At 40.3% G+C, this 19,727-nt stretch overlaps 1 protein-coding gene across 2 annotated transcripts in view; it reads left to right on the top strand.

Annotated features, from left to right (window-relative positions):
* The first annotated feature begins 579 nt into the window (after window positions 1-579).
* The window catches only part of LOC128753373 (ephrin type-A receptor 5), a 52,533-nt gene continuing 33,385 nt past the window's right edge, over window positions 580-19,727 (top strand). For both annotated transcript variants that reach the window (XM_053855011.1, XM_053855021.1), the window contains exons 1-3: window positions 580-822; window positions 5,742-5,806; window positions 11,728-12,448. In XM_053855011.1, coding sequence (XP_053710986.1) covers window positions 723-822; window positions 5,742-5,806; window positions 11,728-12,448 — 886 coding nt within the window. In that variant the 5' untranslated portion in view covers window positions 580-722. The remainder of the gene's footprint in view (window positions 823-5,741; window positions 5,807-11,727; window positions 12,449-19,727) is intronic.

The raw sequence follows: 19,727 nt of genomic DNA, 5'->3' as shown, positions 1-19,727 counted from the left end.
GTCAATAGCAATGCTATGGGCAGAAAAATCGTGACCATCACATAAAGAAAAATAAAGAACTATCCTATTTGATACCTGCCATTGAAAGAAGTAGGTTGCCCTCTATTCACATTCACAGTACTTAAACCCTGTTCAAGTTAAATAAATCTATAACTTTAAATAAATAAACATAATGACACCTTCCTGGCCTGCAAACTTATTATGGCAAATAAGTGATAAAGAAAAAAAAGTTTATATGACACAAATAACCTGAGCCTAGCAAATATATATATATATATATATATATATATATATATATATACTCGTCAATAATGGAATATTAGTAGAAAAAAAGGCAACAAGCTGTAAAACGTAATATTCACCTGATGCTATTTTATGTTCATTGCAATTCAGTTTATTTTCATAATACTCACAGTGCAGTTCTCATGCGTTAATAGAGAAATAACTCAGCTGACAGCTGACGAGCTCACCTGAGGTAGCTCAGCGATTGGCCACATGCTGAGCGTTGTCCCGCCTCCTCCGGCGCGCCCCCGCCCCTCCAAATCCAAAGCTCGTGCAGTCAGACACTGTTTCGCGCCGTTGCAGAGCACGAGCTCCGGACCGAGCAGGCTGGCACTCACTCATGGTTCCTCCGCGGAGCCCCGCTTCATCCTGACTCCAGCCGCACTTGTTCAGGAGCAAACCGCCTCGCGACCGCTTGACTTCCCTGCTTTGGACGCACCATGGACACGCGCCGGTGGAGTAGCGGCGTCCGGCTGGTGGCGTGGACGTGTGTCTGGAGCTCGGCGTTGCTCAGCACCGGGTGCATCCCCGCGAATGAAGGTAACCACTCGGAACTAAAGTGCTGACAGCGTATGGTTTACTACTGAGTCACTCAGTAGAACCGGTCACTGCTGTGGTCTTCTCATCACAGGACGCGAGTCTGACAACTGTCCCATCGTGGTGTAGTGAGTCCTAAAATGACCGCGGTGTCGGTCCTAAAAACGGGACCCAGACTCGACCGGGCGAACACACTCTGCAGTACCAATTTACATGAGCTGTATGATCCTCTAAATACAGCCGTCATCACAGAGAACATCAAAACACATCAACATGAACAGGAGTATCCTGTTTAAATGCGTTAATGTGCGCGCTGAAAACTATAAACTATGATAGAAATGATGCGTTCAGGTCCCTAAGATTGCGGTAAATTGAATATTCTCTATATGGTCCCACCGCTGGCTGAGCAGATAGACAATTGAATTCTTGCTCTGGTCCCATTTCAGCTCCCGTTATCACTGTTGGGATGAATTAATTTGATCATAATGTTTATGTTGCCTCGATGGTCTAACACAAATAATATCGACATTGGTCTTGTGATGCTGCGTTTAAGGATCTCATCTATAACTGATAAAATTCGAGGTGATGTGCTGCAGTGAACTGGTCCTGTGTGACATTCAGGTTTCCAAAACTGCTGTATACCTGTCTCAAAATGATGACAGCTTGTTTGACCAAACTACTATAGTTTATTCTTCAAACTGACCTCATTTAGCTCATGTTCAGGGTTAAACATTATTCTTCATGAGACGTGGCTGAACTTCAGGATGTGCATTATATTGTGCGTTTTAGATTCCCACTAATGCGTGTCATGACATGACACACTTTATGTGGTGCATTGAAAGGAAATTGAGCGTGAAATATTTTAATGTTGAAATGCATATGATGCCTTTACGGTCACCATGTTTTCGTTAAAGGTGATGAAGAGGTTTAAATGTAATGTGAAATGGGCATCCTAGTTGGCTTCATCTTCATTGAGTGTGATTTGGTTGGCTGGTGCCATGAGAGCTTAAATAGTCTTTTCACTGGAGACCACTTCTTCACTTCTTCAGGTGGACCATTCAATATTAAATGTAAAGGTTGATACCATTTGAAGATTGTTGCTCAAACTCAACATTTCGATGTCTGTATCCCTCCGCTTCATGGCAATAATAACCATAAATTATTTGGGGTTTATATCATTATCTGACGTTTCACTTCATCTTGGCCTGTTGTCATAATAGTTGAAATCTCAGTGGCTGTTACAGATGGTGAGAGGTTTAAAATATGTCCATGTCTTTGCTGGTTTTGTGTCAAAGCTGGGTCAAAGTTTTGCGTGTGGTTTGTTAAGGCAGCACGATGAGGGGGTCATCATGATTTCAAAATTTAAGTTTTGTTCTTGGTTTTGTTGGCTGTGGATTACTCTGGTCACAGCATTGCATGTCCAAAGATTTCCCTATAAATCTCTCATGAGGTAGCTCAAACGATGATTTGAAATACAAAAGCGCCTTCTTTATTTAATTATGAAATGGCCAGAATGGGAATTTCAAGGGACCCAAACGGCAAGTATGAAAGGGTGTTGGACATTGTTCCCACGCTATTGTCTGCACTGCCTGAGCCGCGTTTTAATAGCTTCAGATGAACACTATTGTTCAGAGCTGTTAGACAACATCATCCGGGAAAAAAGGAGCATTCATCAACCTGCTTATTCTTCTGATGGCAGATTTATTTGGTCTAAAGTTTATGTTCACAAAAGCAGTTCCCACTGTGCGGTCAGTGGACGGTGGAGGCGTCACGGTGGGATGGGTTTGCATTATGAAACCAGTGGAGGTTCAGCAGTCCTGACTCAATTGCATCATGGCTGTATTTTGGAATAAAATGGAACTAAGTGAGTGGCACCATAAAAAGCTGATTAAATGTCTATATTTAAAAATATATAAAGTTGATGATCCTGATAAGTCCTTTACTTAGGAGTTTTGGGAGTTTAGAAATCCATTAAATGCCATTAGTACTTGGCCACTTAAAGAGTACAACGGTTGACGTTGTTTTTTGATATTCCCTCAGTCATCTAATGTATTAAAAAGGTCGGCCAGACTCTCATTGGATGCAGAGAGATGCTTAGCCATCAGAAAGTTGGGGATGAGAAACCAAACACTGCAAGGAATAAATTATCTGATGCCACTGAATAATTGAGAGAAACAGTTCAGCGCGTCATTAATTAATTTCCGCTCTCGATGCTAATCAATCTTCACTTACACTGATCAATGTCTCATCGGCTCATCACAACTCCAGATGCCTCAAATCTGCTTCTGCACGTGGGTCCTGATCATGATATCTCACTCCTGTGCATCATCTGTCAGAGAGGACTTCATCCTTGAATCACACCCACTTCTTATACAATTTAGGGGATTTTTGTTCAAACAAATACAGCGGATTCAAATCCCTGCTAATTTTGTCTTCGCCTATGAGTCATGATGGAACGTTGACTCTTTATTTTAGGTAAATCTCTGGTGATCCTTTAAATATTAATCTTCTTAGGTCATTGAGTGAAAATCAATAACTCAGGCAGATCTTTGTCAAACAAGATTCAAACATGTTTTATGGTTTGATGCTCACGGAGTGAACAAGGTATTCTTTCTGATCTAGTTCAGCATCACTTATCTCTTTTTTTTATGGCCTAATTAGTTGTCTGATCGCCTCCCAAGGACATCTTTTATTATTCTCCACAGAGCAGTAAGGCTGTAGCGTATTTCGATGGGGTGGAGGTGAGTGCCGACCTCAGCTGCTGTTCTCACAGAGCAGTCTGGACTGTGCATTTTTGCAGCTATTGGTTTGCAGACTGGTAGTGTTTTTCCAGCTAGGAAATGCTCATAGTTTGCCTTTTCCAATATTTCTAAACAAGGTGGACTCTTATTTACCAGTCAATGCGGGGACTCATTTGGTTTCTGTTTTTTGAATTTTTGTAGATTGCACAGAATGGTTTTCTTGTTTCTACGATACCCTCTGGTATCAAATAACGCAGTGATTTGTTGGATCATATACAGCTTCCTGGATGAAGTTGACCACTTGGAAAATTGGTACAATGACTTCTAAATTGAGCTATTTGAGGGGAATGATTAAGATTTTTTTGCCATTGAATACATAAATAATTATATGATAAAATAATAAAGATTTTTTTTAACAATACAATATGTTTTTGATTGGTTCTGCTTTATTTTTTCTCCACAATTAAAAACATGGTTTGTGGTTAGGGCCGTCATTGAATAGACAAAACTAGAAGATTATTTAGTTTTCTTTGATATTTTGTGGAAACTTTTTTTTTAGTTATATATAGAAATGCAGAAAATGGTCCTGTTTCCCCAATGTTAAAGAATCCTTTCCCTTCCCTTCCCTTCTCCCATTGCACATATTTCCTGAAAATTTCAACCAGTCAATCATTTTACTAGTTATTTTGAAGACAAAGAAACACAAACCGACGGCTTCGAGGACAACCTCTGTGGTGGAAGTAACAGTGCTGTCGTGTTGCTCAGCATTACTACTGTTTGTTGTGTATTGACTTGAACTGTATTTCATGTCATCTTTGACTTTCAATAACCTGGCCTTCTCTTCTGCACGTTCTATTCATCGATTACTCGATGAATAGAACGTGTCAGACAATCAGGACTAAAACTACATCAGATTAAAGTGTAGAAGTTAAATGCTTTTTAATATTGTAAAGCTGATCATAATAATCAAGTTGAATTGTTCCTGTACATGCAATATACTGTAGTGCACACACATATCCACCCACAAACACACACACTCACAGCAAGTGCAATAATCATGCACACATATTTTAATTATTAATAGAAGAATTAAGTTTATATAGGATTTGTTCTGAGTAACACCCCTCAAAAGTCAACTACCATTTTTTAAATTTGCTCTATAAGAAATCAGTTGCTGTGTTTTCAGCATGTGAAACCACTGTCAGAAAAAGTTTGAAAGCACTAAAACCTGCATCTTGTTAGATATTCTGGAGGCAGTCTGGGAAGGAGACTTTATCTGGCCCATTTGCAAGGAGAGTAAAACTTCAGGAGCATAACAATGCGTCACTCATTTGGACTCTCTTTTTTTCTAGCCTGTGAGCGCGATGTGTTTACAGAATGTAGCCAGTGTTATCATAAATGAGATAAAGACAGACTGAACTCTGACCCGACGGGCTTTAAGTTACACGTCTTATCATTGTAAACTGTCACTGTTGTCAGACCTGCTGCTAGCAGATGTGTTTACCTTGGAGATTTATGAATTGAGTGAGAATGCTGTTTGGGAAAGCCTCCATGAAATCCAACCATGAGTGAGAGTGGAAAGTCGTACATGCAGTCTGACATGATGGATCCAGCTGAGTTACACAGAGCACACAGTTAAAGCTTTGAAAACTGTGATAGCATTTTCAATATTTTATTAGTGTTTCAAACCAGGCTAAGTCAGAGATGGCCACCATGTTTATAGTGTGTCTTGGAGTCTTGCTCTTGGGTGAGGGAAACATGGTGTTTGATGGACAATCATGAGGACTCTCCTTGTAAGGTGGGTTTGAGCTACTCTCGCCAAGTCCACAAGCTTTAGGTAGCTACCAAAAGACGGAGATCCTGAACATAAGTGGGCGAAATTAGCTTTCGCTGCAGGGCGACATCTCCTTGAATACTCCACTGTGAGCTGTTTGGGCATGTTGACCTGGGAGGACAGTTGGGTATTCCTCCTACAGAGCTGGAGGAGATTTCAGGGAAGAGGAAAATCTGGGCCACTTTACGTCAGCGGCTGCCTCTGGTGACCTGACCTCGGATGATACTCATGGAATACTCATTGGAATGATGATGGCACTGCTGTGCAAGCACAAATAATAATCGTTTAAAGGAACAAAGAAGTTCAACTGTTTATCAACTTAATGTTTTTTCTTTGATGCTTCATAGTGAACCTACTGGATTCCCGCTCTGTGATGGGAGACCTTGGATGGGTGGCCTACCCTAAGAATGGGGTGAGTGGAGTCCTTCTCTTGTTATTATTAATGATAGAACAGTGTGACTTTCGTAACTGATAAATAGTCTAATTATTTGAAATTTGGGAAGTAATAGTGTCACACACTGGGTTATGTCTGCTTTTGGCCTCTCACGATAACAGATTTTGCTGGTCGATAAATTGTCCCAGAAAATATTCCTGATAAACAACATTATTATTATTATTTTGAGACCAAATCAATCAACTGTTAATGACAATTTATTAAGCCTGCGCGATAAAGCTATTAATTCATTGGGTCGAACTCACTCGCAGACAGAAGCAGAGCTGTCTGCTGCCGTTTCACCACATTTTTCAGACATGTGAAATCACAGCTCATTACATCAGAACCATATAATGATCTTGATTTCAATACAAGCCTATGTTTCAGGTGAACTGTGAAATTTGATACTCTTACAGCTTAAATGACTTGTTTAAGTTATTGTTAAAGGAGTTTAAAATGTTTGGCTGTTGTTAATCCACTGTATGATTCAGTATGTTTACATTCCCTACTAAATTCAAGTTTATTTCTGTTTAGTTAGTATATATTTGCGTTATTTGTACCTGAAATATGTGATGCTTGTCAAAAAAACAAAATCTAATAAGGAAATTGTATAAAATCGTGAATCTATTTTTTTTCAGGCCATATCGCCCAGGTCTGCATTGTATAAAAAAGCACACCCTATAAAATGTAATGCTATTTTACATCAGTATTTTACCATCGTGAGTCTCGCCAGTGAGCTAAACTGAGCCTGTGCTCAGGAGACGACTGACTCCTATATGAGATGAGGGCCCGGCAAGAGGGCTCACTCTGTTCATTCTCCTGTGGCACAAATGCAACAGGAGAGTTGTCTGATGTCAGAGTGGCCCTCCTGTTAAGAGAGCGAAGACAGACTAGTTAGTAGTTATGAGAGACAAGGGACGAGGAGACTGAACTTACGAGCATGTTACACATACACACACCTAAATTTTTACTTGGTCGTGCTTATTTTGATCTGTACGCTTTTACATTAAAAAAATCTGAATTTTCATTCGAGACTCAAAAATGTTAACTTATTCCTAGTCACTTATTTCACAATCTTATTTTTTTCCAATTTAAGATAATAATTTAAAAAAGAGATTATGAGGCTAAACTGTACAATAGAGTAAACATTACATTTTCTATGCAGTTCCTGCCCAGCACCTTTTTTTTAACATGTACATATTTGTCACAATTACTTGAGTTACGTATTTGAAAACTGCCAAGGTAGCACTTGTGTAATTAATCAAATAGTGCTTTAGTTGAGCAACATTTGCACAGATTCATAAAAGGCAGTAAAAGCCGCTGAATTGAGAAATGACACATTTGATCTTTCAGTTTTATTTCAGAAGATAGTTGAGAGTTACTCAGCACCTGCCTGTTTAACTGCTCAGTTAGAGTATGAGCTGTTTATCTAATCCATAATACATCTGATAGGACAGGACACGCCATCTTGTTCTTGACAAGATGTGCCAGTGTAATGATTCTAGCCCTGAATCATTACAGTGTACTGCACTCTGTAGTGTATTGAGTGTATTGACATTTGCCCATTGGCTATTGTTTTAGCTGCATTTCTTATGAAACAATACTGATATTCCAAAGCGCATTGCGACTTACAGTAGTTTTTTTACGTGGACAAGCATTACCATTTTATCAATTCAGAATTGGTTATTCATTTCCTAGCAACACAGAGTTAATGATTAGCAAAGTGATGGTGTTTCTATCTTTGATGTAATAAATGCTTCAGGTGAAAGTTGATTTGCATAATAGTCTCTTCTCTTATTCATGTGGTAAATGCTGCAGACTCTTATTGACTATAGATTTGATCTGCACGACTGCGACTTTATACTGGTGTATGTTAGTCACAAATCCTGTTTGAGAATATGCAGATGTATAAACCAAACTAAAAGTGCTTACCACGCTGTTTCCTCATCCCGGTTATTGAAGCCGTAGTCCACTGCGGCTGAATATAGATGTGAAAGATAGTGCTGACAAAAGCGTGCGGCCGGGCTCTTATTAATGAAGTCGTAATTATGATTCTCGCAAACCCACGGTATAAATAACTGCATTCAGACCTGGAAATCATTGTTTGTGTGGCTCTTTGTATTAACCAATTTAAGGTAATCATTGTATGTAATTAGACGTGTCAAAAGCTAAATAGATAATGGAGACTGAAGCCTAATGGGCTGCACCAGATTAATTTCAGGAGAATACGCCGAGATGTCAACAGATGTTCCGAATTCTCTTCACACATTCTAAACTTAATTGTCCTTTCTCATTCCGACTTGTTCCCTCAAGACTTGGCCTTGCCTGGAAATTGATGCTAAACAATCCATTCTTGTTCACATGGCACAAATTGTCATATTGTTTTACAGCTTTTTTACTCCACAATTGTAGCGCTGGATTGATGGTGCATGTGTGTGCAACTGCAGATAAAAGATCAGGCTGTAAGGAACGCTAAGTGAGGTCTGGGATTTCTCAGCGTGCATCATTTGGCTGTCAAATTTATCTGTGTCATCTGCCTGTTACCTCCTTCTCATCGGGAAAATCCGAAAACTGTTTTATTTAAATAGAACTCTGCAGAGAACACCAAGCTGTCATCAAAGAGCAGAGTTTCCAGCACCCTTATGTCATTTGCAAATCTTCATCGGAATCTTTCAACTGTGGCAACGACTAAACTACAGCTGGCAGCTGGTATGTGCCACTTGGAGGGAAGTCTGTAGCACTTCTGATGGGAAAATCCTACTCCTAAGTTCGGTCTTTTATGTCTTTTAACTCACTGGTACATTCAAATGAGAGCATTAGAGGCTTTTTGGAGCTTTTTTATGAGGATCTGTGTCTGTCTGAGGTCCCGATCATGGCTTGTCTAAAACAATAAACTCCATTACGTTGGTTTTACATGAGGTTCGCGCCGGTTAGCTTTCACTCAGTTAGCCTCTTGGTTGCGCTCAATTTTGGTGCAGTGATTTGAGGCCGGGTGTCTTGTCAAATTCGTAGTGTTGAAGGTTTTTTGTGTTTTAACTCCGTGCCCTATTCCTATCGGTACTTACTTCATCACTCGACTCTTTCATTTGGCAGTGAATGGAAAGCTTACTGTAGTGTGATGAAGATACATCCAGACAATGGATAATATAATTGCTGTTATTGTTCCAATTCTGAGCTAATAGCAAAGGTCATCCAGGGGTGAAGTGGCTGGGATAAAAACAGGGTTTACCTCTGTGAGGAGGAGAAATCTGTGAAAAAGATGCAGGAAAAGTCAAATGGGTGTGAAAGGACGTTCTTTTAAGAGGAAACAAGTAGTTCCATTACAGTGTCAGGACGGTCAGCGGTAATGGGTGATAATGATAAGTTGGAGGGAGCCTCACTGACTTGTAGCCAGGAGGGCACTCGGCGTAGCCAAGGGGAGTCGACTGATGGATGTGACGCACACACAAATGCTGACACAAAATCGCACCTACACAAATAACTTTGAACAAAACAAACACAGACACTAATGAGGAGCCAGAAGGAAGCCTGTAGGGACATCAGTGCATGCAAGAAAGTGAAAATAGGGTGATGCAGAGGTGAAGGAGAGGTGAAGACAAAAAGAACCCTTGAAATTAGGAATCCTCAATAAATCAGCTTAACGCTGAGTCTTTTTTATATCTCTGTTTCACAATAAATATCCATCAATGGATAAGTAATGTTTTGGTGGAAGCTTAAATCTCCATTCTACAACAGCCATGTGTAGATGCACTTACTGCAGTATGATGGATGAAATTTGTATGTAATGCAATGTAATACGTAATGTATGTAATGACTGTAAAAGGTTGTGCCAATTTCCTGGAAGGTGAGACGGCATACTGAAAATGTTTCAAAAACAAGAAAAGCTGAACGTTTGTTGTATGAATTAGTGATTGGAAATCAACAAAAAAAACAAAAAACTCAATTAACGACAGTGCAAGGAGAAGCTGTTGATGTGTTAGCGTGGGTGATCCTGACACATTTGTGTTGCCATGCAGCACTTTTGTCACTGACCCATGTTGCGGTAACCCGCCTAATACCATGTAAAGACATCCGTAAAGATTCCATGAAATATGCATGTGGAATGGTGACTCCCTGGAAACCGAGGGTACGAAGTGACCTCGTACAACTGTGGTGGGAAAACATTCTGCAATGGAGTGGTGGGTTATTCACAGGTGGGGGTTAATGTCTTGAAATGTTTCAGGGAGATCTGTTGTCCTTTTCATTCCTTGCCTTTAAATAATTAAATATAAAATGAATAAAATAAAATGAATATGTGTCACTTAATTTTAGTGTTACTGAGTGTGCCAAGCGTAAAGCGTAAAATCTGCCTTTATATTCTAACAACACCATCAATGTTTTCTAACGTCATAGATTCAATCATTAGGAAAAGGTTGATTCCCTGCTGTGTTACGTGTACGTGTGTAGGTGTGTGAGTGGCTCATTTCAGATGGCGTCTGTGTGATCAAACCAGTAAGAGGCTTAGTGCGTGCATCGGAAATGATTGGGCTAGAGTCTGTCAGCCACGTGTCATTGCTTACTGACCCGGTCCTATTCGTCACCTGCTTTTAAATGCATGTCTTATCACTGAAAAGACATGTTCAAGACGATGACAAAATGCCTTTATGACAGTGAAATCCCCCAAGCGGAAAGATGTGAGCAAAACACCAATCTGCAACAATAAGTTCATTTTGACTGACACTGCATTCAGTCACAAATGGGTCGCCCGGCTTAAAAATGCCATAAACAAAAGGAGCTTATAAATGGAGAGGAGTGACAAATAATAAGGACGGGAAAGACAGATGGTGAACAGGGCAGGGAGAGAGAAAGAGACAGACAGAAAGATGGTATTGTTGGCAACAACTACTGCAAGCATTGATTAATAAGGGCTATTAAAGTATAACACCAGATCATAGTCTGGTCCCTGTGGCCATATTAGGGTGACATGATGAAGAGCCTGTATTAACTATGGGAGAGTGCTAGTGATGCAGATAATAGCCAAATCCCAGGAGACCTGTAGGAAGAATTAATGCTGCTGTCTGACACACACGCGAGTACACACAGACACAAATGCCTGCCCCATTTTTTTCTTTCATGGAGCTTTCTATGGTTGTTAGGGTTCCACTCAATATGATTTCAAACGTGTGACGGTTAAATGGATACGGTATGCCATGCTGTTAGATTTTTTTTCAAATTGTTTTTCTTTGTAACACTGAGGAGATCTAGAAAGTGTTTTTTTTTTCTTCAACGACCATCACAGCTTTATGTTTCATTCACGTGTTTACATCCCCATAACTGAGAGGTTGTGTGTATAAGACATGCTGACTTACAGCACCATAGCAACTTATTGTGGTAAATTTGTCCCATTGTTGGTTGGGACAACATGAATGTGATCAGTCAATGTAACCAAGGAAAAGCGTACTGTCGAAAATTCTGGAAGAATTTAAGAACAGTAAAATTTGTAGGGTTCGTTCGTAACCCTACACTGAGGGGCAAAATCAAAAGTCAGATCTTCATTTTGAGATCAGCAATGTTCACCTGTGACTATGCTTCTAAGTGGTGCCATGAGTGGCTATTAAAGTCAGAATTTGTGATTTGATGATGTATGAGTGGGTAAATTGATGGGGAAAGGAGTTGTTTTAATGAACTAAACATGTTACGATAGAACTGCGTCTAAATTAAGAAAAGTTTTAAGTCTCACCTACTGATCAGTCTTTCTCTGTGCATTTCCCATGATACTCGTTTTCTTGCACAATCCGAAGCACCTTTTTAAATGTAATAATAATTTAATGAAAAATCATTTGGCCGTTTTCTGAAAATGTACCTCAGTTGCTTTTGTCTTTCTGACAAATAATCTACTTCTTGTTTGTTATGTGCTTCAGTGGGAGGAGATCGGGGAAGTGGATGAAGACTACGCACCCATCCATACCTACCAAGTGTGTCGAGTCATGGAGCAGAACCAGAACAACTGGCTCCACACTAACTGGATCCTGACAGAGGGAGCCCAGCGAGTCTTCATCGAGCTCAAATTCACATTGAGAGACTGCAACAGCCTTCCAGGTGGGGTCGGCACTTGCAAGGAGACTTTTAACATGTACTACTATGAGACGGACGGAGATGAGGATGAAATGGAGTACGGCGAGATGAGAGATGGAGTCGGTATCACAGACGAGGAAGACCGAGCCCTGAAGGAGAGCAGATACATTAAAATAGACACAATAGCAGCGGATGAGAGCTTCACTGAGCTCGACCTTGGAGATCGTGTGATGAAGCTCAACACAGAAATCCGCGATTTAGGTCCATTGACTCGTAAAGGTTTTTACCTGGCCTTCCAGGATTTGGGAGCCTGTATCGCTCTTGTGTCTGTGCGGGTTTTCTACAAACGCTGCCCTTTTCTTGTGAAAAGTCTAGCAGAGTTTCCCGACACGATCCCAGGCTCGGAGGCATCACAGCTTGTGGAGGTGGTGGGACGCTGTGTGAATAACTCCCTGCCTCTATATGAGCCTCCCAGGATGCATTGCAGCTTGGAAGGAGAGTGGTTGGTGCCAATTGGGAAGTGTGTGTGCCAGCCAGGATTTGAGGAAATAAACGGGTCATGTCAAGGTAGGATTCTTTTTTTTTTTTTACATAAAAATCATATTTCTGGAGTGATGAATATGTTTTTGTTTGGTATTGGTTTGCACCCAAACTCATTCATTATCACTGTAAACAATTTCATAAAGTTTGATGTGGTATTTCGTATCATGGTCAGAAAATCTTCTGAACTGAGCATCTTTTTTTGTTGTGTTAAAATTAAACCGTTCAGTGTCACAATTAAACATTTGCTCAGTAAAGCAGGTCACTTCCTGTCATCTTTTCTTTTTCTTGCAAATCGTTTGACTCTGAAACCTCAACATTGCATTGTTTTTAGCCTCACGCAGCATTTCTTTGTCCCCATTTTGTGTCCTGTGCACTATTTCTTGATCAATTCTGTGAAAAGTGATGACTTATTGTGCTTATGTTCAATAATGGATGAGGTATAGTAGTGCTGAATCCATAGACTCAGAGAATCATCAGAATTATCTCTTATCCTTCTAGTAAGAAACGAGCGTAGTCCTGCTTTAAATAAGCACTCAATGTGGGCACTGTGTGCTGTCGTTGACTTTTATTTTTGTATGAGTCGTTGCTCACTGCATTGTGTACTCGAGTGTGGGTTTAGTTACTTCATCTTCTGAGAGTGTTTCAGGCTGCATCTATTGTAGCTTAACTTAGAAGACTGTATTCCCACGAGCACCTGAGCTCTTTAGTGCTTTCCTTTCGCAGCCGCTCTGCTTGTACCAAAACTTTCCCCTCACCTTTAGCTACTTTTTGCCACGTGTGTGTTGTGTATTTCTCTGAACCACTCTTTTGCCAATATTAGCTGTACTCTAAATTTGCACGGTACACTCTCCTTGTGCAGCCTCAAGTGGATTTGAGTGGTGTGGAAAACCATGCGTGAAACGGCTATCATGCGTGATCAAGTGATTGTTCTGAGTTTCTCATCGAATCTTCACTCGGTCATTGTCACCTTTAGTTGTAAACTTTATCACTGTACATGTGGGACACCTTCATTGCATACCATTGCTTATTGGACCAACACAGCTGACATATTCTTTCTACTGAGATCCCTCTGTGTGACTTTGATGCAGAAGTCTGGTTGATTTTTTTTTTTTTCTCCCCAGCATCAAGGGGTTACATGGTCTTGTGTTGTTTATCATGCATGAAAAATGCACTGCTAATGCAAAGCATCACACTCAGACTTATTGAACTTTATTGATGGGCTGTTTATTGATTTACTGGCAAGCTGCTATTTAGTTTGCCGAGTCCCGTCAACTGAGCATTCTGTCCTCACTACATCTTTGCAATTTTAGTTTCCAGATTATACTTGATCCACTTGTGTATTTTAATATGTTTTTGCCATTTGTCTACAGCTGCCTGCAATTTGTATTTGCAATTCAGTTAAATGACATCTGCTAAGTCTGTTGGTAATGCCTCATTTACATCAGCTTTTTGCATTGTGTCTGGTACAATACATCATTATTACTGTTTGATTGTGGAGCGTGCCTTATTTGCTGCCTGGATATTTTGAGACATGAGGATGATGACAGTGTTTAGCTGTGGTTGACAGCTGTAGGACATATTTTGCTTTTGTGACTCTTTATCATCATCATCATACATTATTACTTGAAAAAAATGGTGTCCCTATTGTGTTGTTCTTTATGATGCGTTTATAAGTTGGCCTATGTTTTCCTGAAGATAAACTTAAAACAAAGGAACACTACTTGTAGTGCTGTTGGGTGATCCTTGTAAAATAGGTCGGATAATGTGGAGTGCAATAGTTGTTTAAATACACCCAAGAAAGTGACCAACAGATATGTGGTCATGTCCCATCAACATTTCAAACACAGATATTAACTCTGTAACCATTCTGTCGTTTCAGTCACGTCTAACAGGAACACATTTTGAACAAGGCAAGCTTGCATTTTATTTCCAGTTTTTACCCCTAAACTGGTGCAGCTATGAGAGTGGGCTTTATGTTTTCAATTGTGACAATGAGTTTTCTGTCCTATTGTTGGCAATTGGAGGCATTCCTCTTTACTTTTTTGGGGCAGGGTGTCCGAATGTCTGTTGACGTCAACCAATTGAATGCGGGTGTCTGCAAGATTTCGCCCGAAAAAAAATATGGAGCTCAAGATGGCAAAGCCTCGGGTCCAAGAAGGCTTTCAATCAAATTCAGTTTCATGAACACCAGCGTCATGGCACTCCAGTTAGGGCGCTATAGTGGCACTAATGATTAAGGTCTCCTTGTGAAAAAACGGAGCATTCAATTTCTCATGCTTTTCAGTTTAGGGCACTCCCACGACGCCGTGCACCCCTCTAGCCAAAAGCCTGCTGCAAATGGTATACAGCTGTAGTATGTGTAATACTTTGTATGAATCTTAAAGATACAACATTCACAACTGTATTATTATTTTTGTCTTTTTATGGTTGGAAACATTTTACTCTGTTCACAATGATCCATATCTACAGCAACATGAAGCCAATGCACGTAACCGTAACTCATCCTGCAATTAAGCTGAAGGATGATTTTCTTCCTGTTCAATATGCAAATAAGACTGTTAAACTGACAGCCTTTGAAAGTGTTTACAGAGACATGGGGAGGTTTCCTCTCACAGCTTCGTAACCATATGTTCGCTGCTTCAGAACAGCGTTTTTCATGTGCAATTCAATCACGTTGGCGTTTGTTGAAAGAGTGCGCGGATTTCAAACTGGAGTGTCCGCTCATTTGGACGGCTTGTCTTTCAGATGTGCAGCTGGAAACCTGCACGGTGTGTAAATTAGTTTTCAGTCCACTTTGGATACGTTTCCATCAAATACATGGATGGATATTGCTGCTGTCCGCGCACCGCATTGGTCGCATTTTTTTCAAGAACTTTTTCAGCCTTTATAGAAGCATCAAGGTGTGTGTATGTGTGTGAGCTGACTAGTAGTCCATGAATTCATGCAGCTTTGCCACAAGTAGAATATAAATGCCACCGTCTTTTCTTTGCTTTGTGTCATATCTTTGAAACTTAATGTCTTTGTGATTTTCCCCATCCTCCCATCTTCTACTAACGGTGTTTCTTCCTGTTTTTCTGACCGTCCATCATTTTCGTGTCTCTGTATTGGTAGTTGCCACCTTGTTTTCACCCCTACTTTAGTGTTGTCAATGGTAAAAGTACTGTGAGTCAATCCAGGAACGTCATTTCTGAAATGAAATTCCATTCATCTGCTTCTGGATCTCACTTAAATACTCACCCCAGCTGCACCTGCCTTGTGCAGACCAGCCCTCTTCTTTACACGGCTAAACCACCTCCGTTTCTACATGAACAGGCTGCTGTTATACATGTTCTTGACCCTCACTCTGAAGAAGTCAGCAGTAATGCTCACTTGCTTTTATCTTGAAATTATATAGAACATTCGTGTATACTATTATCACTGCAGGGAAAAGCTGCCAGAAAACAAATATATGTGCACATAGATTATTACCAGACTTGTATTTTACAACACCAGAGATGATATCATGTCAGATGACAGCTATAGATACAGTGTATGTGGCTGGGGGCACATGATGTATAGATGTTGGCACAACTTTAGCTGGGATAATTGGTGATTGCCTGCGGGACTGCCAGCACAAAAAGACTGACGAGAGAAAAGGAGGTTGGGGGTTGTTACATTCATGGGAAGATGAATGTATGGATGGATTGTTGGAAGGGAAGAGAAATGATAGGATGTCTATGGGACAAAAGATAAATAGAGGATTTTGCACGGCAGGGTGTGAGGCCACAGACATCAAGATGGATGAGTGTTGATTCAGAGGTGGTTTCAGACGGGGACGGAGGACAGAAGTGGGCAGATGGATGGAAGGACAGAGGAGGTGGAAGGCATGAGAAAGCGCCTGTATATGTCACTTCAACAAAGGGATTGGGGTACTACCCTGAAGGGTTTGAAGAAGAACAACCTGAAGAGATTATTGGAATCATTATGTCAGGTGAGGTTAGGGTGTTATTGATGGTGCGTCGAGATAATTCACTACTATTATTAAATTACACTGCATTCTCGGGGTAACAAATGTGTGTTCTGATTCTGAAAGTACTCAAAATATGCAAAGAAATCCTTTTATGAGGTACTGATATACGCTTTCATTCAAAATAAATACAGAAGAGAAGACATTTTTATTGGCCACCAGTCAGCAGACACAGCTCTGATGCTGCCCTCGCGAGTCAAACCTGTCCTGCACTATCCTCCAGGACTCTCGTTCGCTCCCTCTCCTGCTGTGAGTCTCAAGCTGCTGCAGTCCTTGATGACCCCTCCACATACTGCGTCCCGCAACAATGTTATGGGGGTATTCTTGCTTTGGTTTTTTTGGGTTGGGAGCCAATGGGAAGAGTTCGTATTTAAACTCTAAACTGAGGTACCACTGCCCCCATACTTCAGACAATGAAGATGACTTCTTCAACACCACATTATTTTCCGTTGGAATACACACAAAAATGCTAGTATAATAATTGTGCTGTGATTTGTGTTGCAAATACTAATAGAGAAATGAAATGATAACCTAACTTTAAACTGTTAATTTGATATTTTAAAATAAAGGCCTTAATTCAATGTGATTGCAAGATGTAATTCCCAGGTTTCTTTCATGCCTCGAGCAATTCATTCTTCTGTCATTTCTTAGGTCTTTTCAAGAGAAGAAATATGCATTTTCTGAAGGACTGCTTATCTGTTCCTGAACAAGGGTTAATAGCATGCATGAAATGATGTTCCATGAGGATTTGATGGCTGCAAGTTCTCGAGTGGATATCCGCATGTGTGCGGGGTTGGGGGAGGGGCAATTGGTGAAATGGTGGTGATGGGAATAATGAGGACGTATGGAATTCTTCATTGGTGTTGAAGATAAAACTGGAATCATGGTGTAAGAATGGAATTCCAATAAGGACTCATGAGGATGGGAAGCTGATGGGATGAGCATTGACGGCAGCGTTGGGAATAGAGGCAGAATCTGACGTTTGACAGCTTTGTGAACTTCCACAGAGAAAGGGGGAAAAAAAAAAAGCTTGGAGGTGTAATATGGGCAGTGAAGTTGTTGGAGATGGTGGGGGTGGGAGGTGGAATACAAATGAGAATAACTGTTGGTTACATCAATAATGTGGTTGCCCGGAATGATAAAATCCCTCTCGCTGGCAGAGTTTGGTTGTGAGTAAAGCTGTATGTCTCTGGGCGATACTTGATTTCAGCGTTCTGGCTCCCCTGATCTTCTTCCATGTTTGGCTGCCCGTCACACGTCACTAGAGCATATGTCAAACTCAATCTGGTCCTAGTGACGATGCTGCCTTCAGAAACTGTCTCACTGGCATGGTAATGCGAGGAGGCCTTCTGCTGTCCTCCCTTTGGGAATAATGGGATAGCAAGCGAGCACTTCACCGTGGCAGTGTGGGCTTTGTGGTTGAAGGTGTGGTGACAGCAGTATTACAGTGTCTTGCGTAACACACTGACGCTCTCCAGCATCTGCACCCTCTGGTTTTTGAAGATGATTTCACCATCATCCCTCTCCTCTTTCCCCTTTCCCCACTCCTCAAATTGATCTTGAGCTACAGTCAAATTTGTATACGTTTCCCGGTTGTACTCCAAACAATTATAGTCTTGATAAATAAGTGTTATTTGTGTAAATCTTATTTTTTGTTATGATTATTATAACTGATTATTATTTTAGGCATGTGACTTAGCCTTAATTTATTTCGGATCATATTATGTATTTCTGAGGGTTAGGGTTAGGGTTAGGGTTAGGGTTAGGGTTAGGGTTAGGGTGCCTCGTGTTATTGCTAATACATAGTGTTTAGTACTTGTCTTGCATTTTATTATTATTATTGATGATAATAATATGTTGATAATGGAATCATGTGATGTATCATGCAGTATGTATGTAGTGACAGATCTTATTCCCATGTATCCTGATTTAGGATGATTGTAGGTAGACGGTGTAAGGCAGCATATTTGGGTTGGACCACAATGCAATTTCACTTCTTCCAACGTCAAACATCCACTGATGCCACCACCTGTCTGACAGGTTGAGCTAATATTGCTTCTATTTTCTATTTATATATATATATATATATATATATATATATATATATATATATATATATATATATATATATATATTAAAAGTGACTTTGAAATATATAATCAAAGGCATGCTGCATGCTGTCTGAAGTATATGATGTGAGAAAAAAGACCACGTTTGGTGACTTCATCTAACCATCTTTTCATTTTCATATTTTCTAAATAGATTAATTCAGTTGAAAGTGCCTCAGTTTGGTGTTGCATTTATGAAAATATAAGTGGCAGGAAGCCTCATTTCCCTACAAAAAGCTGCGCCATTCATCTTTTTGATGATGCTTGTTGCCTGGCTCCGATTAGGTACTTCCAGCAAAAGCTGTGCTCTGTATTGCAGTTCCCCTCCATCTTTGTCCCTCCACCATCTTCCCAACAGGGGGACGCTGTCATGACAACTGAAGTGCTTCCTGAGTGCTTGTTGGGTAAACTGACTTTCCCAGAAGTGCTACCTCTCTTCCACCTTCCCCCTTTCATCTGCATTCCCTTGCTCAGTCTGTTCTCTGCAGGATTCTAATTACCATGCTACATAGCGTGGCATCTGACCCACTGATGATCCCAAAATCAAGTTATACTTTTTTTTTTTTTCTGAAGAGAGATTGGCAAAATGTCAAATGTTGCTTCTCACAAAGAGAAAGTCAGGCATGCATTCCTGTAGCTGGTAAAATATTGATAAAATGCCTCATTTAGCAGAGCCAGCGGCTTTTCATGGAAGCCTGGATGTCTCCAGTGGCCCAGTCAGCAGCAGAATGTCGATTCTCAAATGATAGTTTACAAAACAGTTGAAATCCTCCACCATTTTAACATCACTGACAGACTAGTTTTCTTCATCTAGTGTTTCTGACGACATGATAGACTGCGCCACAAAATGTGAAATTTAAAAATATGCAAAATGTTTCTTATGCAAAGGTCTTGAGTAAATTTGTATTTGAATAGATAAAACATGAATATCAATTCCAAAACTACTTTAAACATTAAACACAGTGTTACAAAGGTTCAAGGGAAAATGAATTGCCACTAATTGAAGTTGGTTTACACACAGAATTTATAACCCAGTTTCCTCCCTTGTATAATCTCAGAACATCTCCACCCTTTATTTTTGGTGCTGGAGTGCTGAAAAACATGATTTTTTTGACAATGCTTATGCCTCATCCTGGAATCAGGAAAATCCCATATTTTGCTTTGTATATTATTATGGCATCTTCATGGA

Source organism: Synchiropus splendidus, chromosome 1 (assembly GCF_027744825.2).
Source record: "Synchiropus splendidus isolate RoL2022-P1 chromosome 1, RoL_Sspl_1.0, whole genome shotgun sequence".
In the NCBI taxonomy this organism is placed as follows: domain Eukaryota; kingdom Metazoa; phylum Chordata; class Actinopteri; order Syngnathiformes; family Callionymidae; genus Synchiropus; species Synchiropus splendidus.
This window is presented reverse-complemented; position numbering and strand designations above follow the sequence as displayed.